Here is a 24,227-nt window from a genome sequence, read left to right on the forward strand (position 1 = left end):
TACTCTGTAACTACATGATCACAAAGTTCAGCATGGGAGAAAGAAAATGCATAGCTAGGTGTCTTTTGCAGCGGGTCGAGTTACATCGGGTTAAGATAATGTCAGAGTAAAATACTGTCAAAACAATGGGCTGAAGTTTTCTGAAACTAGCTTGTATAATAGGAGCCTGAGGTAAAAATCACAGTGCTTTGTATGACTAGCAGGAAGACAAATAATTAATAATATTTTTTTTAAAAGTTTCAGTGATAACAATGTGCAATTTCACTCTAAAATGATATTTCTTCTTCTTTTTTAGAAAATGAATTCTTAAATCTCATTAATTTGCTATCTAGTGGAATTTTCAACTATACAGTGACATAGTAGTTACTGGTGAACTTTACAGAATTAAATTTAATTGCTTTTTCTCTTCAAGCTTAACTCTATTTTGTTTCATTTGTTTTCTTCTTTAGCTGTCTGTAACACTGGAGACCTTTCAGGATCTGTCCTTGCCTATTCCAGGTAAGGAAGATCTGGCTAAACTCCATTCTGCAAGTCATCAGACATCTCTAGTCAAGGCAGGGTCATGTGGAGAAGCGTATGCTCCCCAGGGATGGATAGCTTTTTTAATGGAATATTTCAAAAGGTAAATAATATTTACCTTGTTTTGTTTGTTTTTCTATTTTGAAATTCCAGTTTCTGCTCTTCTGGCAGAACATTTGTTGGTTTTCTTTCTTTTCTGTCAATGATGTTTCAGGTTTGTTGTCTCATGTGTTCCTAGCTGGTTTTGGGGTCCAGTTGTAACCTTACAAGATTGTCTTGCTGCCTTTTTCACCAGAGATGAACTCAAGGGTAAGAGGTTCATTACATGAACATGTTTCTCTTGGTTTTTTTCTTTCCTTCTGTCACAATAAGATGATTAATATTTTCTTAACCTCATGCAATTAAGCAAAGGCCACGTGTTAGACTGTAATACAGTCATTTCTTGCTCTCATGGGATCATTCATTTCAAAAAGGTAAGCTTCTCACTCAACTGAATATTTGCGGCAAGAAATGCCCATGAAAGCTGCTTTAGAAATGTCAAGTAAATCTGAATTTGTTTTAATGAAATTATATCAACTGAAGGTTCATAAAAAATTAAAAAGCCACTATATTAGTACTGATTCTCATAACTGTAATTTGGACTTAATAAATTCTTTTCCTTTTAAATTATATAGCATTGTCTCTTCAGATTATGCTATACTGTTTCATAGTTGAAAGCATAAAACCTAAAAACCTTTCTACTTCATTGCTATGTCAACACTCTAATGACTGTTAAATAATGAATGCAACATAATGATAAATTTCCTTGAAACTTTTCTATATCAAATGTATGCACTTGAAAGCTAAGTATTTGGATTTAGAGAATAATGACTGTTTTTCTTCCTGATATTTGCAGGTGATAACATGTACAGCTGTGGAAGGTGTAAAAAGTAAGCTAGCTTTTGCCTTTGTTTGTTTTAACTTGTCTTAATTTGAGTGATTTAATGCTTCTGTTAGTCCAGAGGCATTTATTTCTGTTGGATGTGTCGCAGTACTATTAATCGTTTGATACCACCTTATGTTCTGGCTATCAGAAATTTAGTATTACAAAGGTGCAGGAGCCAGGAAGCACTGACTCACTGTACCATATTGAAATCAAATGTGCTTAATTCTTTTTCATGTTCCTTACAATTTTAGGCTTTTCTAAATTGTTTTTGATTGATAAAATAAAAGCTTCTAGCCCTCTTTATTACTAGCAGGTTTTCATTGATATGCAGTAGGTCACTTCAGTGTGTTATAAATAAATAAATATATTATGTCTTTAAATACTAAAGAACTGAGAAATGGAAGTGGTCTGAAAATTGCTCACAGCCCTTTATGGAAAACGTGTATTATTTCTTGCTGTATAACTCATGATCTGCTGCTGTAGGTTGTATCTTAAACAAACTTAGTTGGTTTCTTTTTTCTCTTTTGCTGAATAATCAGCTTCCATGAAGCTTAAAGCTTTTTATCCTTTATGCTAAGAGAAACTGTCAGCTAGATGGAACTTGATTATCTGTACTTACTATTTGGAATTTTTCAGCAGAACAGATTGTCTTTTTTTCCGAAGCACCATTGTTTGTATCCATTTGGGCTACTCTGTGTCTAGTCTTCATTCCAGAAATATTTTTGGATTTACTAATGTAATGTTCAGCTTAGAGTTTTGCTGATCTAACACAAGAAACTAGAACCTTTTCAGAACTAAGTATTGGTTGTTTTGTTTTGGTTTTATTTTTGTTTTTGTTTCGTTTGCTTAGGTTAAGAAATGGAGTGAAATTCTGCAAAGTGCAAAAATTTCCTGAGGTACTGTTACTACATGCACTTTAAAGCACTTTTTCTGCATGATTAGGAATGTGGTAAGACTAATGAGTTGCATGGAGTAAATTGTGTTTATAGTGTTACATGATGAAAGTATATCTTCATATTGGCATTTTTTTTAAGAATGTGAGCAACATTTGATTATTCACCATGCAAGAAAGTGAACCTTGTACATGAAAAGTAAAATTAGAAGAACGTGGTTTTTTCTATGCTGTTACTGACAGCCTGCAGAACCTATTTATACTGTAGATCATAAAATTAAATACCACAGCTAGACTGGAAGTCTTTTCTAATACTTGTAACTTTATGTTTTATAAGTAATCAAATATTACACTTCAAAACATGAGTTGATGGCTGCAATAATCAGGAAGAATTAATGTCCCTTGTGACAAGATTGTGCAATAGGTGCACTGAGGAAGAGAAAAGGTGTGTTGTTCATTACTGCATCAATGTTAGTAACTGTTCAAACTGTTTTTTTTTTTAACACTGTCGGTAAGATAAGTCTTCAATAATTACAAATTCGTTTCTAACTCCTTGAGCCAAAACTGATTTAAAAAAAAAAAAAACAAACAAAAAACAACCAACCAACCCAAACCAAAAAACTATGGAATCACAGAGCTTGTGATAGTTCCTTCAGGCCATAGAGGAAAAATGATCCTTTTGGGATCACCCTACTGCAGGGTTGTCAGTAAATATCAAATACAGTTCTTGAGGGAATCTGTCGATCCTTCTTACAGATATTGTGCATTCATCTCAAAAGATTTAGACATGAACTTATGTTTTCCACAAAAATTGGGACCCACGTGTCCTTTCCGTTGGAAGGCCTTGATCTTCAGCCTTTTCTTGCGAAGGACAGTCCAGCTCAAATAGTGACTTATGATCTCCTATCTGTCATCTGCCATCATGGAACTGCCAGCAGTAAGTATGAGGTTGATATTGTTTTATCTTTGCAGTTGATATTCACATCAGCACTTCTGTTTAAGGATGATATCCATATACTGAAGGGTAAATAGATGAGCATTGGTAGTTATAATGTGGAAGAGAAATCCTGTGATTTTTACCTTGAACCATAAGATGACTTGGTCTTAAAGAGTTGACACATTGTGGAAATTGTATGGCGTACCTAAATAAAATTGTAGGTGGAAAAAATTAACAGATCCATGAATATTAAGTAAAAAAACCTATATGCGTTGTTGAAAGTGAGCAGTATAAATGCACAAATAATGTTAAATGCCAGTAGATGACCAGTTGATTGACTGTTCTACACAGCTGTTATTTCTCTAGAGTTTTGATGCTTTGTATGTCTTACTTGTTTGGAAAGAGTTCAGAAAGCACCATAAAAATGCCAGTAATTTTTTTAAAAGATATTCTTGTGGACGGTTGCTGCCAATTAACCCCAAAACAGGCAGTAACTGCTATTTATGGGTAGTAATAAATAAACAAATGTCTTATTGCTATATGTCAAGCTAGTTCCTGGCCAAGTACTTTCAATATTTATAAGAGCTGGAAAATAGGAGAAAGAAAAGTTTGAAGCCAGAAACTTCATAGGTTTTTACAGAAGTTACCCACCCCCTGCTACTCCCCAAACTTGGGGTATCCTTTGTTTAGATGAAGTTGTTTCCATTTTTTCTGGATGCTTTTTCATCTTCCATTTAGTGCTTGCTGAATAATGCTTCTTGTAATCAGTTTAGTAGTTATTTGATTATTTAATTAATAGTAGTTGAATATGTATTTTAAAATAGTAATAATTTAAAATACATTATGAATAGTCTTCAAAACGCAGTTGGGTATGGTCTTGATATCATGTAGCTCTTACACATCTATGCTAATTTCTATTATAAAGCTTACAAAGATTTGAAAAGAGTTCATTGTGGAAACTGATTAGGGTAAATCGTTCAGTCTTACTCTGATTTGAGTATCATGGTTCAGGAGTGCATCAGACAGCAAGCTGCCTGAAGAGTTCAAGAATATGGTGAAAGTGGTGTCCAACTTTAAACTAGCTGATAGAAATTAAGAAAAAAAAAAAAGCTTATATTGAGGTTGAGAGAAGTTAATAATAAAGTCCTGTTTGCTAATGATTTAATGTTTCTCCCAATTAAGACTTGGATTTTTTGGACTTGGTATGCAATACATGAAAAGGAGGTAAAATGAGCAGCTTGGGACACTTTTTAATAACTCTTGCTTCTAACACTGTAGGTGGACATTATATAGCTTATTGTCGCAACAATTTAAGTAATTTGTGGTATGAATTTGATGACCAGAGTGTCACAGAAGTATCAGAATCCACAGTGCAAAATGCAGAAGCCTATGTTCTCTTCTACAGGTAAGAAATTAAAAGTACAGTCATACTCCTATTAGTCAGATATGTAAATAACTTTTTAAGTAGTTGGACAGCTTTCAGAAATTAGCTGCCCCACAAGAATTATAATGGAAGAATTTGACCAACCAGAAAAGTCTATGTTGGAGGGAGACTTAATCCTTCAGTTATGTCCTTAACACTTGCTCTGTCACTGCTCAGTCATATATAGAACTTAATGAAAATTAAATCTGCATAAGTAAAGTATAGTAAGATGACTAGAATGAGAACTTTAAGCAACTGTTAGAACTGGCCACCAATTACCTTGTTTTCAATTAGAGGAAAGGAATTCTGCACATGGAAGTTTTGCACACAGACTCCAACTGTTAAGAGCTCTAAAGGGAATTCTGGAAAGTACTTAGCAGATGGGATGTGGAACAACAGAGGTTTTACGATGTTGTAATTTAATTTCAGGGAATTTATAGGCTGATCTTTTCCTGAAGGTTGAAATGAAAGGCAAGAAGTCATGTTATTAGCATTTTCAGTCTAAGGAATTTTTGTACTTGAATAATAAAAGCAACTTAACTCAATTTTCAATTCTAAATTTCTGGTACTAAGATCAAATTTCCACTAAAAGTTGACCGTGAAATAGATTGTGTCAGAGTCGCACAAGAAACGAGGTATGTTCTGAGACTGTTTTAACTTTCATTATGAGCGCTTGTTCCTGCCACTCTCTGAGCTCAGCCTGTGAGTCTGACTCAGTAGGTCTTTTAAAAGGAACGTGGAAGTCATGATATATTGCTAAGAAAGAATGCACTACTTGATTGTGGGCAAACATACTGAAATAAATAATAAAAGAACAGCATTTATAAAATTTCATTTTAGAAAATAATATACCCACAAAACATTACCACATGCACAAAAGAAATGTTCTTTCAGCACATTTTAGAAAGCTTAGTGGAGATATGTATGCATTTTTAAATTAGAGTTGGGAAGTGAACTTACCTACTCCAATTTCGTTTGCAGACTTTTAAGGTTTTTGTTAAGTAACTTTGATCTGAATTTAAACAGGTTGTATATTTTAATTGGGTGCACAGCATTTGTTCCTTCCTCCTCTTCTACTCTTGTTTTGCTTTACTATAAATAGCCTTGTTGTTACAGCTATTAGGTTTACCTGAAGACTCTGTGAGCTATTTGAGTTAACTTTGACTCCATAAGTTACCTGAGGTGGCCCAGCTTTTGTGTGATGCTGAGTGAAGTTTCAGGTCAGGCTTTTGGAGGGCATGGTGAATTGTTCAAACCTGCTTTTGGAGAAGAGAGATTCTCCTCAATCTAAAAACAGGAGAGCAGAGATACTTCCAGTTGGACAGCAACAACAGCCTCAATGAGAAAAGTAGGGGGATACAGGAAAAGTAGGGGAATTAGCCGATTTACTTAGTGTTAAACATTACTTCTGAAGGTAAGTAAGGAACATCTGCCCAAGGAGTACAGCTTGCAAAGCTTTAGCTTGAAACGTACATGGAGGAAATGGGCAGATGGGCAGAGCCCTGTCTCCTTCTCTTGTGGTAGTAATGACCTCTGCTGTCTCTGTTGCAGTCCAGCTATTTGCTTCCTTGGGCTGGTAGGTTGAACGGGAACTGTCAGGGGTCTTTGAGTTGTTGAACTAAGCAGGCAGAAGTTTTCCTGTAAGCATGATAACGCCTGTGCCATGGCTTGTCAGAACTCAAGACAAGCATACATTTAACAAAGCAAGCAGTCCTTCCTGCCCTTCTCACTCTGTACTGACTGTACTGACTCCTGGGACACATAGTTCCATAACGTGACAGTCTAGGTTCCTGCCTCACCTTTGGATGGTGGCTCTGGCTGTGTGTAAAAGGTGCGAGTTTTTTCCCATGCTAAGTCAACTACTTCATGCTAGTAGAACTTTGAAGTATAGTTTACTTGAAAGTACAGTTTTATTTTCATAAAGTAAATTATCAGCACTGTACGCAAGGATATGTATGTGTTTAATTATGTCTGTTTCGGTAATAGAAAGAGCAATGAAGAAGCACAGAGAGAGAGGCGGAGGATATCAGGTCTACTGAATATGATGGAACCAAGTCTTCTGCAGTTTTATGTTTCCAGACAGTGGTTAAATAAATTCAAGACTTTTGCAGAGCCAGGACCAATTTCAAATAATGACTTTCTCTGTATACATGGAGGTGAGACTGATTATAATTTTAAAAGAATTTGTCTGTTGACTTGTAGCTATACAGGGATGTACATTTGTTTTAATTAAAGGAATTCGAGTATAGTAAGTTTGTATTATAACTTCTGTAACTTCTTAGGTAAATTAGAACTATAACTTCTAAGTAAATTATTTCTCTCATTTTAGTAGCTGACTTGTTGGAAATTATACTGTGTGAAGTTGTAACTTTTTTCTTTTCTTTGCACATTTGATTTAGTTTATAAGCTTTCATGATTCTTAAAGAGGAACAGTTTGGCTTATCTGCTTGCTTCCTAAACATAGAATCATAGAATTGTTAGGGTTGGAAGGGACCTTTAAAGGTCATGTAGTCCAACCTCCCTGCAGGAGCAGGGACATCTTCAATTAGATCAGGTTGTTCTGAACCTCATCATGGGCTTTACCCCCATCACATATTTATCCCCCATCAGGTACATTACTATTTTAAAAAATCCTCTCACTTTATCGTCATCCTCAATACTTCAGTCGACCAATCTAAATCTTTTTCTCAGCTACATGCTAGAAGTGACAAGAAGGTTTGAAAGCTGCAGAACAAGAAATTGGTCTAATGCAGAGTATTCAGCACATAGCAGTGTGAAAATAGAGTAGTAATTCTGTATGTGTTGTATAGGAGTATAAAATTCTTACATGTTAATAAAAATTGAGAGAATTAAGCAAAACATATTTGGGGAAATACCCATATTTGAGTGCTGACATTCCAAGAAATTACTATATGCTGTTCTTATACCTATTTTCTAATGAAAAAATACAGCTATATTAGATTAGCAATTAGAGGTCCTGCCCCTGTTGCTGAACCAGACTTTTAATGTAGGAATATTGTACCCCCTGTAGCAATTTGCAGAGCGTGTACATCTGAGCCCTTGTGGCTGTGGCTTTCCTTTTGCAGGGTTACAGCAGATGACTCGTGTTGTATGAGTGCCCAAACTGCTAGATCTTCCCTATACAAAAGAATTCCTGCATAGCGTGTTACTGCATACAGTGTGCTTCAACTCAGTGCTTCTGATTCTGCAAGCTGTTCTGTTTCTGCCTCCCTCAGAATTTCACTACTTTCAAGCATTCGTGTTGTTTGAAGTAATTCACAAAGGTCTGCAGCAAATAAGTGAATTTTAAATAGACAGTTTGCTAATGTGTTTACGTGCATAAACAAAATATTTAATCACTCTTTAACATTTTAATTGTATACCTTAAGAAGCATTTTGGGATCATACCTGAAAAGGATCCTACCACTTAAATTTTAATATTTCATGTAGTTTGCTTCTGCTTTTTATAAACTTTTCAGCCTCATAAAAAAAATTAAAGTTAGAATAGTCTCTTTAAATGCAGTAATAGATTATACTGTGGTGTAACTTGTTTCATATGGTTTATCAGAATTCATTGAAAGGTTGTATTTTTATTTTTTTTCCCACAAATCTCTTTGTTGTTTTTGCTTCTGCAGGTGTTCCTCCACACAAAGCAAACTTCATAGAGGACCTAGTTGTAATGCTACCTCAAAATATATGGGATAATCTGTATAGCAGGTAAGTTCTGTACTGTAAATGGAAAAAATCCAGTGATACAGAGCAAATATGCGCCAAGCAGCAACATCAGACTTGAAAATTAGTGGCTTGGAAAAATATATACTCTAGGCAGAAAGGAATGAAGAGATTGCAAATGGACAACTTGTATAATTTACTTGTGCAAACTAATGCTAAAAGCCTACATAAAGTAGTGTGTTACTGGGATAATACTTGAGTATTAAACCAATAAACATGTATGGTATGTACAAAACGACACAAAGTAGGTCAGCAAAAGTATGCTTTGCAAGAGGTATTTTGAAAGAGCTCTCTGTATCAGCTTCCTGTTCTCTTGCTGGCTGGAGACAGCTTTTCTTTTCTGTTGGCTTTGAATCCATAGCCTCAGCTGCCAGTACTTCAAAATAACTTATATCTAAGCATTCCGTGTAACTACTCCACGCTTTTTAATGTAGGTCAAGTTTAAGTGCTTGCTTATAAAGGAGAGATTCTTACAAGATGTGTTCTCGTTTTAAAGTAACAAAAAGCTGCAGAAGAGCTTTGCTGATGACCTTAAGGACTCTGTATTGCACTTGCGTTAAATATTTTTAGCTGTTAATTTCCTGCCGTCTAAGCATTATAGCTAAAGGGTTGGGTGTGGTGTTTTTTGTTTTGTTTTAAGGTTTCAGTGGACACAAGTGACAAATGGAAATAAGCTGGCAATAGTTTTGTTTCTGCTTTCCTAGATGTATTGTTTTTTTTTCTCTTCCAGCTGAGAAAGGCATTATCCATTTTCTGTATGCAGAAATATTTGTTAAATTTGAAGGAAAATGTTTTTAAACTTCTCATTAATTTACTCTCTCTGTAAACTTTTTTAACAATATGTCACACTTCAATCATTTGATAGAAAGGTAGAAGTCCCTGTTCTGTCTGGCTTCCTGACTGGCACATGTACCCTTGAACACAGAGTAGCTCTGAAGCAACCATATTTTGCTTTTTGTCTTGTTGTTATCTGGGAATTATGGGAGAGCACCATGGCTGCAGTGGGTGAGAATTTAAGGTGAGGAAGCCAACTATGGTGGAGGCTGGTTTTTACTGAGATAGTATTAAGGAAAAGCAAATATTCATCTAGGATGCCAATTTGTCAGTCCATGTCCCAAACACGTTTATTTTGCTGCTCTCGTGGCACTAGTCCTACTCAATTCCAAATACTTTGAGGTCAGAGTTGCTTCGAGATAATGTAGTATAATCCTTACTTGACCTGTTTCAGTTAAAAACTTGAGCTGATCAGTGCAGTCTAAAGAAAAAGCGTCACCTTCAGAGGTACAACTTAAGTGATAGGTGACCATTTTATGGAACATATGTCTTTGTTAACTTGGGATCATTGAGTATATACCAGAAAGCTTGTACGTACAAGTGCTGTTGCACTGAAATAATGATTTAAGTTTCAGTTAAAATACAGCACTTCTGTATTTGGGGAACAAAATTAGCATCCCAAATTATTTTTATGGACTGACAAACTTACAAGTCTAAAAGGGGGAAAAAAAGCAATATCTTCCAAGGCAGATTTTTGTTTCATTTTATTCACTAAATAAACATAATTACTTTTCATTCTTGCTTAAGAACTTTCATATGTTGAACTTTCATTCGTGTTGTTGTACCTGAGAGCATTCTCTTTTATCTCATTTAATGTAAGATTTTGGAATGAAATCTGAGATTTTAGAAGAAAAACAAAATTGGAAGAGAACACAGCTCCGACAAAAATAATTATCCAGCTGTGAAGTCGGACCTGGAATATCCTTATCTCAATGCATATTTTAACCGACCTTTCTGTTATAGTAAATGCATCTCTTAAGGCTGCTAGTCATTCAAGAATATTTTCTTTATTAGGCTTGTAGTTTCCAGGCTAGCGAATGCTGCCCATGGTCATAATGATATTTATATATAGACACACACGTATGTATACGTATCTCCTGTGCTTCTCAGTCCCTCTGAGGACTTCCATGTATGCAGTTTTATATAAGGAAAATATGGAAGGGAAGGTCGTGGAGAATAACTTTTTAAGAACAAAACAATAAACAAATTTAGAGCCTGGTGTCAGTGAGGTAGTAAACTGATGAAGAGCTTGCAATGGAATGGAAGTACATATTTAAGATAAACTTGCTGAAACAGTTCCATAAGCTGTTTCTTAGAGGCCTTTGGTAAAATCACACATGGTCTATGTATAACAGATTATTTGCTCATTGACACGTTCTTCCCATAGTAACACCTTTTGAAGTATGCCATGCAGCAGAGTTTGAGATGGTTTGTACTGGCTTTAGGCAGTCAGAGCTTGGAAGGTGTTTATGGCTTAGGATGGAGTACAAAATATTAGTAGGAAAATAGTAATTTGATTCCTTTCATTACGAGCCTTGACAGGCTGGAGAGGTGGGCCCGTGCAAACTTCATGAAGTTCAACAAGGCCAAGTGCAAGGAAGGTTCTGCACGTGGGTCGGGGCAATCCCAAGCACAAATACGGGCTGGGCAGAGAATGGATTGTGAGCAGCCTTGAGGAGAAGGACTTAGGGGTACTGGTGGATGAGAAGCTAAACGTGAGCTGGCAATGCACGCTTGCAGCCCAGAAAGCCAACCGCATCCTGAGCTGCATCAAAAGGAGTGTGGCCAGTAGATAGAGGGAGGGGATTTTGCCCCTCTACTCCGCTCTGGTGAGACCCCCCACCTGCAGTGCTGTGTCCAGCTCTGGAGCCCCCAACATAAGAAGGACATGGACCAGTTGGAGAGGGTCCAGAGGAGGGCCACAAAGATGATCAGAGGGCTGGAGCACCTTTCCTATGAGGACAGGCTGAGAGAGTTGGGGCTGTTCAGCCTGGAGAAGAGAAGGCTCCGGGGAGACCTTATAGCAGCCTTCCAGTACCTAAAGGAGGCCTACATGAAAGATGGGGAAAAACTCTTCAGTAGAGCCTGTTGTAATAGGACATTGGGTAATGGTTTCAAAATAGAGGGAGATGAATTTAGATTAGATATTAGGAAAAAAATTTTTACAATGAGGGTGGTGGAACACTGGCACAGGTTGCCCGGAGAGGTGGTGGAAGCCCCATCCCTGGAAACATTCCAGGCCAGGTTGCACGGGGCTCTGAGCAACTTGCTGTAGTTGAGGGTGTCCCTGCTTCTTGCAGGGGGTTGGACTAGATGGCCTTTAAAGGTCCCTTCCAACCCTAATGATTCTATGATTCTAAAATAAATCATGGCATTTGTGGATCAGTGTGACTTCTGTTACATATTATAAGAAGCTGACACTTGTGATGTCTACAGGTGCGTGATCTTTTTACATGCTATTTTCTACAAGGTTAATGGTTTTTTACTTTTACTGCAGGTATGGAGGAGGACCAGCTGTTAACCATCTGTATGTTTGTCACACCTGCCAAATAGAGTCTGAAAGAATTGAAAAAAGAAGGAAAAATGAATTGGAAATGTTTATTCGGGTAAAAAAGTGAACACTTATTCATTCTGCTTTTTGACATGACCTGATACTCATGACTTGACCCAAGGGGTTACCAGAAGTGCATAGGTGATTCTTGTAACAAATAGACTTTATTAAATATCTGTATATTTATATAGAATCCATTATATCCTGTTGGCAACAGTAATGGTCTTGTGATATCCCAGATAACTGTTTATATGGAAATGTACTCAGAGAAAATATTGAATATGTTTCTTAAATTGTTTTTTCTATAGTATGGAAGCAGAGCGCGGCCACATGAGCAGTTGTTCTTGGCAGATACACTGCCAATGATCTGTTCTGTGCAATCTGATAAGGTTTAAGTGCAATAATACAGTACCACCAAAAAGTTAATAATAATCTGTACCTCTAGTTGTAATTTTAAAAATACCATTAGAGGCATAAACAAACAGAAATAATGCAGTGTGAAGTAAATACCTTGGTATTATTATAATGGACCTGTAAAATTATTATTGAGCAGCTACTATATTTTCCATGAGTTAGAGATTATTTACATGAGTCTGATAAAATAACTACTAGCAATAATTTTGTAATTCTTAAATCAAAAATGTATTTTGAAGTTTTCAGTGAAAATAAATGCACATATTGGAGTCCCATTTCTGCTATCTTAATTCAGGAGAGGAAGAGAAATAGCATTGCAGCTGTTCCTTCAGTTCTGCGTGTGCTTTAATGGCGCTTTAGAGATTATGCCAGCTTTTACATATTTTAACTGTGATTTGAACTTTTTAGTAATTTATTTTTCTTTAGCCTAGGTCACCACTGGATAGTAATTATTATTAACAACATTGAGTCAACCTCATTTGCTTTTGTGTTCAGTCTTTTTCCAGTATAAACACTGATTATGTGTGCACCATTGTGCAAGTATTGTTACTGGTTCACAGAAAATTCTGTTATCCTCTGTAAAGATTGCTTTAGGGAATGATTGCAAAACTTACTCTATCTGAAACCATAAGAAGTTGTGTGGATGCTTTAGGTTCATGGCTTTGAGGGGAAAGTATGGCTATACTATCACAGAGCTAAAAGATAATAGTTTTAAAGTTTATGTGACCTTTTGTGTGTTTCTTAGTAACATTGTGAAAAGATCTGTAGTCTCTTAAGAAGAATAAAATGTTAAACTTCCTAAAATCTTAATTATTAAAAAATTGGAGGTTTTTTATAGTGCTAGAAACAAATTTAGTTAAATGCAACTGAGACTCTTTACTTAGCAGAGTTTTGTAATTTATACAGTCACTTACATTACCTTGCAACAGAAACTCAGAAAACCAGGATGTGATTAAAAAAAAAAAAAAAGTAGGAACAAAAAATATTTTGTTTTTTAAACTGAAACAAAGAACAATAATGAAAAGTCGCAGTGCTTCAGTTCACTGTCCCTTGCTTGGCATCTGTCCAAAGTATTAGGTGAAATGCTCACATAAATGAAGATTTAGTTCATCACACAAAGAACCTTCTGTAAAATTATGGAGCAAATATTTCAAAACACTGTTTTATTCTATTTTACAAAAATAAGTTTTCTGCTTTCTTTGGCTACTTGGAAGTTCAGCCTCCATAGTAATTATCCTGTAGTGTTTGATGGGTAAGCGTCTGTGCTTAACAAGAACTTGTTGCTGTTTTCGGGGAAAAAAAAATATATAAATTTTCGAGTAAAGAATAAATCATATTTTAATATGAAGGCTAGCACTGCATCAAAATTTCACCTTGGGAATCACAAGCTGTGCACTGTTCTGATGGTCCGGTTCTTTAAAGCATTCTGTAGCAGTGTCATATTATGTTTCTAATAATTACAGTGGTTAAAAGAATTCAGTGGTTTAAAGAAAAAAAAAAAAAAGGCAGAAAAACACAGATTCTTTTTCCTTTCAGCTTAATAGAGCATTCCAAGAAGAAGAGTCTCCATCAACGTTTTACTGCATAAGTATGCAATGGTTCAGAGAATGGGAAGGATTTGTAAAGGGTAAAGACAGTGGTAAGTTGTGCTCCATTTCAAAAGATCGGTAACCTTTTATTTTTTTTTTGTTGTTGTTGTCATGTAGTGGTACTGTTTAAGTAAATTGTGTCTGCTTTGGTAGAAGGCTGCAGGAAGAGCAGATGGAGAAGGCAAGGCAACAGAAACTCTTAAAAAGAACATCTAAGATACAGGTTTTATAGGTTACAAATACATTCAGGAAACAAATTACAGAATGTAGTCAAATAATTCGCAAGAATTGATAATAGGGTAGTTGTGGAAATAATGTTGCTTGTTTGCAGGGGTTTTGCTGTTAGGAGCAGCAGGAAAATTTGATCTAAGTACAAGTGAGGATGGATTTTACTGTGTAAACTGATAGATAACGCTGCAGCTTCTGAAGGAAAGGTGACCTCACTGTTCCAACCTAAACTCATAGACAACTGAGTAACAACTATAATAATATCACTTTAGCCTACTCTAAGTGCCTCTAAACTTTTGAAATGGAAACACAGATAGAATGTTCTACAGTCTTGTCTGAGTCTGCTCTAGGAAAACTTTGCTGGGGTAAGAATTAGGATTCATTTGTGGTTTACGTTACTTAAACACTTACTGTAATCATGAATGCTTTGAAAAACTTGCTCTTAATTGAAATTCTGATTGGCTTTTAACAGCTTAGAACATACTGTTAAGCAGTGCAAGAGCAAGCACTAAACAAACAAGCTATTTCTCCTTCCATTTGAAAATAAAACCTCAAACCTGCCATTTGTTTTCAGCTCTCCCAATTTTAATCATCTTTCTGTCACACTAGATCCTCCTGGTCCTATTGATAATGCTAAGATTGCAGTAACAAAATGTGGAAATACTGTGCTAAAGCAAGGTAGGTGTCCAGTATTGCTGCAGCTTTGGGCTCCTTCTCATGTATTTGCTGAAGTTTGGAAAACTTATTATGAATTGGTTTTTAAACTGTTATCATAAAATGGTAATTCCTAGTAAATCTGTGTTGTGCCCTTTTTTGGGGAGCAGCTTATTCTTAAAGTAAAGAATTAGTATCTGTAATAAACTAATCCAAATACAGATGAGAGTGTAGAAGGATGTGCAGAGTAGCTTAAAATTGTGAAAGTGTGCTTTAGTTTTGTACCATTTGATTTGGGTTTTCTTAATGTAAATTGGGAGATGCTTGGCTTTTAGACTGTATCATATTATCTCTATGTAGTTTTTTGAAGCTTGAAACCTAATTTTAATTGAGAGCTACTTGTGACACAGGGAAATAAACCACAGTAAGTACATGTTGTTGGTCATTGTTCTGCAAGTTATTTGCCACTGTACATTGCAAAAACTTCTCTAGCTTTTAAAGATACAGATTTCTTTGTTATCCTTCACAGTCAGATGCTTAATACCATTTATTTGAAATTTGCAGGTACAGAGAAAAAAAAAAAAATCTAATATGGTCTGCTTTATCAGGAGTTTAGACTTCCTATGAATATTTAAATTCATTGTTGCTCAGCTGAAAAAAAAAAATTGCAGCATTAAAATTAACCTTTATTTAACTGGATTTTTTTTTCCAATTTAACTTAATGCGCAGCATACAGTGGACCTACCAGTGGCAGTTCACTGGAGGCCACTAGGCTCTGCATAAACCTCACCAATTATAAAATATCAAGACTGTACTTAAAAAAGAATAGAGTTCCTGTACTCATGACTTTTGCAGTACATTTTAATGATTTAAGCGCTAATGTAGAATTCAAATACAAGGTATAAAGCATCTGACTGACATCTAGGAAAAAAAAAATCATTTTAGAATCAATAACTGATAGCAAATTAGCCAGTTGCTGACTTACCTTCATCTACATTGATTCAAATTAGAACTTGAGTAGAAATGCAGATGAATAGGCTGTGGAAAATTTGTCTTATAAGTCTTGAAAGAAGTGGTGGGAGTGCCACAAATAGTGTACAGTATTACATATTTCTGTGATCCAGTGGTCCTGACCCCATTGCATTAGTTCTCTGTGCCTGTTCAGTTAAACCTGACCATTAGAAGAGCTGGAATCTGGATAAGGGAGTGAAGAAGTAAGCACTGTGCCTACAGAGATGGAGTTGGTTTTTTTGAGAACCTGAATCTAAATGAGTAAAACTGAGGCATAACATCATTAGTACTGGCATAGCATCTGCATCATGACTTCCAGATGAAGCTTTGCAAGGTTGAGTTAATGTAGTTAAAGAAATGTATAGCTGTTCGTACCCTATCTCTTTGGAAACTTTTTATACATAAAGTACAGTAGTAGGCCAACTGGAGCAGATGGTGAGGACAGAGAAGTATAGGAGGTAGGGGGAGAAGACCCCTTGTTATAGCACTGCTCTCCCCCCCACCCTTTTTTTTTTTTTTTTTTTTTTTGGTAGGAGGGTGCTGAAATTAGGCTTAACAAGACAAATTAATAGTATCTAATATGGATATTGCGGAAAATTTGTTGAGGGGCATGTTTTTAATGAGTTGCTTAAAGAAGAGGGGGTTTATTCTGGTAGAACAGAAATTTGTCCTGTCTGCCTAGGTTAGTGTGAAGAAATCACTTCAACTGTATCAGACTGGATCCTTGTGTTAAAACGTAGAGGGGTGATGTGCTGATGCTCCCTTGCCCTTTGCCACTATAAAAAGTTATAGAAAATCAGAAATGATTGTTGGATGCTGACTTGAGACAGGAGAGGGACCTCCAGCCAGAGGAATGGAATCATAAGCAAAGACTAATCAGTGAATTAAGAGAGATCAGGCTGACTCATCAGTGAGCGCTACATACAAGAAGCATTAATGGGGCTGTTAATGTCCGAATAGTGGTTTCTCTCTGGGGTTCTGAGACCTTCACTGTGGTTCTCACACTTTTATTCTTTATTACCAATTTTTTTTTTTATGAAACAAGAATCTTGACTCCTTGAACTTTACTGTGTAATTGATGGGACTGTATATCCTTTTATTAATATGACTCGTTGTTTCCTGTGTACCAAGATACCAGTTGTCATCTTGATTGACAAATATCAGATGAGATGTTTATCATAGAACCTTCATGTGTTTTATGCTTGAGGTATATTAAGTACTGGATAATTTAGAGCAAGTAGTTGTAAGAATCAAGACGTATAAAATTAACACAAAATATGTCACTGAGTTTGGCAGTTGGCACAAGATAGAGCATAAATTCAGCCTACGGTTTTAATTTTGAATCTATATTCTTTTTTCTTTTTGTATCTGTTATAGACTTCAAAGAAATAATGAAAGAATTATTCTAAGTAGTAATTAATTTTTAAAAATGTTTTCAGGTGCAGATTATGGACAAATATCTGAAGAAACATGGAATTTTCTTCAGTCAATCTATGGTGGAGGTCCAGAGATTATTCTCAGACCACCTGTTCCTCCAGTAGAACCTGGTGTCTTGCAAACAGAGGAGAAGATTGAATTAGAAACTCATGGTCTCTAGCTATTGAGAAAAAGATGAACTTGTAAGGAATCCAGCTTCCTTACAAAATGCCCAACATACATTCCTAAAAGTTTTACTCTTATGTCTGTTGGAGGCACAGCTCACTGGGCATTACATTAACTACAAAATAGTAAGTTCAAGTATGTATTACAATGTGTTTAAATAGAGGCTATTTCTGTTTTGGAAGGCATGTGGCTTGTACATTTTGGAGTGTTTGGTCAGTGGAAAAAAAATGTAATTTCTTAACTTCTTGGTTTAAGTCAAAATCCTGTTATATCCTTAGACTTGAAAATCTGGGACAAATTTTAGAGATGTTCTTCTGGTTCCTGATTGGGCTTCTGATATCTACAAACTTTTACCCATCTTAATTGTATAGTCTTGACAAGCCTAAGTGTATGTGGAGTATATCTTAAATTGATTGCAATCAATGATAAAGAAAAAGGATTTTAATTTCCTAAATGCTCAGGAAAAAATTCACACTTATTTTGCACTGTAAGTATATGAAATGGATAGTATATAACATCCAAATACTTACTGTATTTGAATGGATCAAACATTAGTGTAGATTGAATATGGGTTTGCTCAGCAAATGTCATAACTTATTACCTAGTAAATTTTGCATCTTACTGTAGTCTTCTGTAACTATAAACCTGGCTAGTGTCTTTAATAGTAGGTGTGACAAAAAGGTTTATTCTTCTCTGGCATGAAGTGTGAAATGTAAAATATTATGGACATGAGTGATATAAATTTGAGAAATTAAATTGTCTGGTCTCTTGAATTACATTCATAAACAGTTCCATTTCAAGGATTTTATTGTATTGTTCCAAACTTTTATCAGCATGGTGACCTGTAATGTCAGAAGCTGGATAAAATGTATAGAATGCAGAACTTTACTGAATTCATATTGGAATGCGGCATGGCACTTGTTCTTGTTTTTTTTCCCTGATACTGTTACCAAATAAGCAGCATTATTCAAGGCTGGATCAATAAACAAAAAAAAAATTAAACCGTGGAAGTGGGGGGGGGAGCTTTCTTAAACACTTTTCATTTATTACATCAGTACAAAAACTTCTGAAGTAATGCTGTGGTACTGCTCTCACCCCCATGTAACTGTATTTCTTGACCACTTCATGTTTAGGCAATGATATTGACAGTTCTAGCTCCAATGTAACTCTCTTTTCTTTGCCCCCCCGCCTTTTTTTTTTCTTTTCTTTTCTTATTTTTAATTTTTTTCCCCCTAAGGCTTTATCTCATTTAAGCTATTTTTAAGGTTCTCTAACATACCAAAGCTAAACAATTAATAGGTCTGCGTACTTCAGGAAGAATTTTTCCTACAAGATGGTCTTAATTGGAAACTTGGGAAATACTTTCTTGGTTAAATCACCGTATGGTGTCAAGTTTACCAATTTGTTCAATGTTTTCCTTAATAATCTGGATGGTGGAACAGACTGCCCTCGTAAAACTTGAAAGAGAAAAATGGATTGAATGTTAGGGACATCAGCTTGTCAGGGGAATGAAGCAGTTCTGTGCTAAGTATTCTGGGTACTATAGCAGATTAGACTAAAAGTTAAAATCCAGTAATAATAAAACAAAACCTGTTCTGGGTAATAATAACGAAAGCATCATATGTGAGGCACAGGAGGTAATTATTCTGCTCTACTTGGTGCTCTGCTTGTTGTGAGATCTCATCTGTACTGTTCCCAAATTTGGATGCTGTATGATGATAGATACAGGTTAGAGAGGTTATTTCAGAGAAGAGCAACAAGACTCAGTGTTGAAAACTAAGTTCTGTCGCTTAAAAGAATGCTGAAGATGTAGGACTTCCAGTGTGGAAATAATCATTGGATAATAGTGAACAGTTTTTCCTAGGTGAGCAGGAATGTTTGCCTCAGCTTTAGCAATGGTGACTTGTGCTGGGTTTAGGTAGCCTATTAGAAATCTAGAGTTCTAGCAGTTTTGTCAGTCTTTTCCACTGGGTGTCTGGGAATCCACAGTCAAACATAATTTTAAACTGTGATACGTGTAGATCAGTAATGAGACACTTTAGCAGAGTTTGTGAAATGTCTCTGTCACCATGGTAAAAGGCGTCTTCACACTACAAGTGTTTGTCGTGCTTTAAAAAAAAGAAAGAAATCCCAGGTTTGCAGAGATGAAATAGATGTGTTTGTGTTCAAGACAGTTCCAAAGGGATGCGTGTCTTGCTTTTAGCCCTTTTAGAGCTCTATAAGGGATTTTATGCCACAGAAATGGAAGTAGCCTTTTAAAGTAAGACAGTGTGGGAGAACTCCAGATGGATGGCTTGCGTATGCCGGAGGGAAGGCAACAATTCAGAGAGTAGGTAAAGGAGATGCCTTTACTATGAAGAGCTGTCTTAATTCGCAGCAAAGAAAGAATGCATCTCAGGAAGGGGCTGTGGAATTTTTCTTTTTTTTTTTTTTTTTTTTTTCTATAAGCCTCTCACCAGACTATTTGAATTCTTTGTTCATTTGTTTCCAGTTGAGGAAACTCAGTGATGTGTTTGGATGCCAGACAAGTTGTCATTTCAAGAAGGGAAAAATCCAGTGGGGTCCTTGTTTTAGGCTGGGAATATAAATTTGAGCTGTTAAAAGCCTACTGATCAGTCTGGTAACTTTAATTCTCTCTTCTGGAGAAAACTACATAGGGGTGTGGGGCACTTATCAGTTCAAAGCTTGATTTCTCTAAATTTTTGAAGTTTTTTTGCAAGTAGTATAGCTAATTGTTCATCTGAACTGCCACCATCAAGGAGAGTGCTCCAGATACTGTGCGATGTAGCTAAACGTTATACCTGGAGTGAAGAAATTTAGCAGAAGAGCTATTGAATTACTTAGAATCAAAAGAAGGCACTCTTATAATACACTTCAGAGGTGAGAGCTAAGTAGTCCGTCTGCTTAGTAAAGCTAATAAAAATGACCTGCTTGTTAGCTGTAAAAATATCCCGTGTTATGCTTTCACTGACTTAAAGGCAAATCTCTTCTTTTCCTGTGATTGGAACATTAGGAAAAGAAGGAAGTTCTGAAGACAATTCTGTGATGCAAATTCATTGTTTAACTTTTGGGTAGTCCAGAAAGCTGTTTCTGCAAGTATAATCTAAATTAGTCCTGTGTCTAGGGATAGATACATATAGAGATATACATAAAAGCACATAATCTATTTCTCCAGTCTCTTAATTGAACTGTGGCTGGAGGCACTACAGTAATTTTTTTTTTCTATGTTGGAATAGTGATCTTGAGTAGGTATGTCCGATAAATTCTTTATGTTCAAATAGATAAATGACACGCAATTGACTGCTGTAACGGGTGTCAGCCTTCCCATCAGTAATGACCTGAAAGTTTGCTAGGTAAGTTAGAGACTTCATACACTATTCAAAAGCTGTATCAAGATAAGATGAAAAAGGGCAAAAGCTATTCTTATTAATTCATATCAGACAAACTCAGAACCATTTTGATAACTCTGCATATTTTATCTGATTACTTTTGTCATTGTCAGCTGTTGATCTGCCTGAACACAGCAAAAACATTTTCTTAAGGCATCCTCTAGTATCTATTTGGCAAAAACTGCTGTAGGGTAAGCTCTCTGTGGTGAGACACTACAAACCTGCCAAATCTGAATATAAGGGAGAACAGCCACACCCGTTGTTGCCACATGTCCCTGACAGTAAATTGTCCCGTGCATTTGAATTTTACTGCTCTGTCTAGATATTGTACCATGACTTACAAACCTACTATATGCAACTGGGTCAATGGAAGCTCATTTATTTAGCATTTTTTATTTAGTTAATCTGTTTCTTTTCCCTGATGTCATATTTGATGTGGAAGTTCTAGTCTGTTTAGCTTTGCCTGGGAGTCACATAGTCATGTGGGAATGCATACTGTTCTATTGACAGAGCTGTGCTAATAGGAATTAACTTCTGAGCAAGCTGTCCAAGTAGAGATGTTAGACGACTGCAGCCAACAAGTAGTGGTGTGTTAGTCCCTAGTCTGGAGGCTAGATGATAATGGACTCTTAGACATCTGTCCTTCCAGCAGAGTGCAACACTCAGTGACATGTGAAAGAATTTCTATTTAGAGCCTTTTTAAAATTTGTAAGGTCCTGTATTTCAGTAGAGAGTCCCAGAGCAGGTAGTTTCATATAAGTATCCGTTGAGGTAGCAGTATGTCCCACTGATAGTGGGATATCGGCATCGGGTGTTAGAAGTAGAATCATAGAATCATAGAATGGTTAGGGTTGGAAGGGACCTTCAAAGGTCATCTAGTCCAACCCCCCTGCAAGGAGCAGGGACATCCCTGACTAGATCAGGTTGCTCAGAGCCTCATCCAGCCTGGCCTTGAACGTTTCCAGGGATGGAGCCTCCACCACCTTTCTGGGCAACCTGTTCCAGTGTTCTATAACTCGCATCGTAAAAAAATTTTTCCTAATTTCTAATCTAAATCTACCTCCCTCTATTTTAAAACCATTACCTCTCGTCCTATCGCAACAGGCCCTACTAAACAGCCTATCCCCATCTTTCTTGTAGGCCCCCTTGAGGTACTGGAAGACCGCTATCAGGTCTCCCCGGAGCCTCCTCTTCTCCAGGCTGAACAGCCCCAATTCTCTCTTTCCTGTCCTCATAGGAAAGGTGCTCCAGCCCTTTTATCATCTTCATGGCCCTCCTCTGGACCTTCTCCAACTGGTCCATGTCCTTCTTATGTTCGGGGCTCCAGAACTGGACACAGTACTCCAGGTGGGGTCTCACCAGGGCAGAGTAGAGGGGGAGAATCACCTCCCTTGACCTGCTGGCCATGCTCCTCTTGATGCAGCCCAGGATGCGGTTGGCCTTCTGGGCCACAAGGGCGCATTGCCTGCTCATGTTAAGCTTCTCATCCACCAGCACTCCCAAGTCCTTCTCCTCAGGGCTGCTCTCAATCCATTCTCCGGCCAGCCTGTATTTGTGCCTGGGATTGCCATGACCCAGGTGCAGGACCTTGCACTTGGTCTGGTTGAACTTCATGAGGTTTGCACGGGCCCACCTCTCCAGCCTGTCAAGGTCCCTCTGGATGGCATCTCTCCCTTCCAGCGTGTCGACAGCACCACACAACTTGGTGTCATCGGTGAACTTGCTGAGGGTGCACTCTATCCCCCTGTCCATGTCGCTGACAAAGATGTTGAACAGGGCTGGGCCCAGCACGGACCCCCGAGGGACGCCACTCGTGACCGGTCAATATGTTTGGCTGTGAAGTATGTTATGTGGAGGAAGCAGTTTTCATTTGTGGAGCAGAAGTTAAATATGCCCATCGAGGCCTAAGTTTTTCTTATGAAATCTGGAGTAATTTCATGTCATTAATAGATTATCCTATTATTCATCATATAAGTTCATTTGGAAAGCAAACGTGAGATTTGGAGAATTTATAGGAAGATTTACAGATTATCTGCTTAAAGGGGCAAGTGGCTTCTTCATATTTGTCATACAACTATTTCATACTGAACTAAGAAAATTCTGTTCCATTTATTCCTTTTGAATTCCCTGTATACATCTGGCTTAGTGCAGTCTAAGCGGTTTTCTCACTGAAAACCTTTCAGCTCTTCATTTTGCCCAGGAAATGAGTAAAACAACTAGGCTTTTTCATTCTTCCAAACAGATGGCTTTTCTGGCTTCCCTCTATACTTAAGCCATCCAGAGCTGACAATTAGTAGCAGGAAGCAAAATAAGAGTTCTAGATTTCTGAAGTGTCACAAGGAAAGACAAATCACTTTCAGCATTATTTCACAGAAATGATCTGGTTGCAAACAAGCTTGGCTTATATTAGCCTTCAAGGTTTTAGCAGATTAGAAAATAGCCTTGTTCAGTAACAAAATTTTAAAGGGCTATTCTCACTAGCAGTGAAAAGTGTAACTTGTTTTCTTGAATATATTCTATAATATGTATAGCTGTTTAAAACATGTGACTTGTCTTAAATTAAGAATAGCTCCAGCCTAGCTTTCAGCCATTCAACAAGGCTGTTTCTTCATAAAAAAAAAACAGTGTGAACACAGATTAAAATGTAATCTGTTTATAATACATTTAATATTACAGATATTTGCTTACAATAGCAGAGTCGTGTTTTTCATAGAAAGCTGGTATTATTTATCACAAAACTTCTCTATTCTAAATGTGGGTCAGCTGAGACATGCAGCTGGAAAAAAAGTCCATTTGTGAGAAACATTGCTGATGTGTCTGATAGGTTTCATGGATTGTTAGTGATACTGCATGCCAAGTCACTTGATGACAAGTTTCCTTATAAGGGTCATAGACGGGTATATGTGTAGGCTTAAGAAAATGCAATAGGAACTTGACTGCTCAAATAACATGTTTAGAAGTTGAATAAGCAAGAATTTTCTGACTTGCTTAAGATTGAGTTGATTAGCTAAAAGGGTAAAGTATAAGTTCTGGTTGTTGAAATGAGTGGACGTGAGGAAGTACAGTTGACACGACTTACTGATTGTAAACTATTATGAAATGAACTGTCAGTAAAAACGTAAAGTTGGAGTAATAGGAATACACTGGTTATTCATGCAGTTTTGATATGCCTTTATTTTTCTTAGTAGTCATCTGTTCAGCAGCATAGGAGGTGCAAAAATAGAGCAGTCACCATCCACAAAATGTTTTCATAACATAAATGAAGTTGAGAAGATTTCATTTACAGATATGTTCCTCCTTTCTCACTTGGAACTCACAAAGAACTTATTGTAGATTAAGAATTTTAGTAAGATACATTTTTGGAATAACTTGCCACATGAGAAAGTAAATCTTAAAGTACTTTGAGAAGAATAAAGAGGGCGGAGGAGAAGGAGGCATTTGATTCTTACAAGTAAGAAAAAACTTTGCTCAAAATAAATTGTCATCTGTCGGAAGTGAAAAATAGCAATATTTGTCTTTTACGTCAC

At 36.6% G+C, this 24,227-nt stretch overlaps 1 protein-coding gene across 3 annotated transcripts in view; it reads left to right on the forward strand.

Annotated features, from left to right (window-relative positions):
- Nucleotides 1–18,321, forward strand: part of USP33 (ubiquitin specific peptidase 33) — a 43,881-nt gene extending 25,560 nt beyond the window's left edge. The window contains exons 13-24 of one of the 3 annotated variants that reach the window (XR_015259242.1): nucleotides 450–622; nucleotides 734–828; nucleotides 1,415–1,448; nucleotides 2,295–2,340; nucleotides 3,093–3,273; nucleotides 4,552–4,678; nucleotides 6,683–6,852; nucleotides 8,332–8,413; nucleotides 11,760–11,868; nucleotides 13,764–13,866; nucleotides 14,619–14,722; nucleotides 17,149–17,224. Coding sequence is in view for 2 of the 3 variants with exons in the window: in XM_086753822.1 (XP_086609948.1) it covers nucleotides 450–622; nucleotides 734–828; nucleotides 1,415–1,448; nucleotides 2,295–2,340; nucleotides 3,093–3,273; nucleotides 4,552–4,678; nucleotides 6,683–6,852; nucleotides 8,332–8,413; nucleotides 11,760–11,868; nucleotides 13,764–13,866; nucleotides 14,654–14,722; nucleotides 17,149–17,306 (1,347 nt within the window). In the remaining variant the exon portion in view is untranslated. Of the gene's footprint in view, nucleotides 1–449; nucleotides 623–733; nucleotides 829–1,414; nucleotides 1,449–2,294; nucleotides 2,341–3,092; nucleotides 3,274–4,551; nucleotides 4,679–6,682; nucleotides 6,853–8,331; nucleotides 8,414–11,759; nucleotides 11,869–13,763; nucleotides 13,867–14,618; nucleotides 14,723–17,148 lie in introns of all 3 variants that reach the window. The other 2 variants (XM_086753822.1, XM_086753823.1) reach the window with 2 other exon arrangements.
- Nucleotides 18,322–24,227: the final 5,906 nt, after the last annotated feature.

Source organism: Chlamydotis macqueenii, chromosome 8 (assembly GCF_036417535.1).
Source record: "Chlamydotis macqueenii isolate bChlMac1 chromosome 8, bChlMac1.mat, whole genome shotgun sequence".
NCBI lineage: Eukaryota > Metazoa > Chordata > Aves > Otidiformes > Otididae > Chlamydotis > Chlamydotis macqueenii.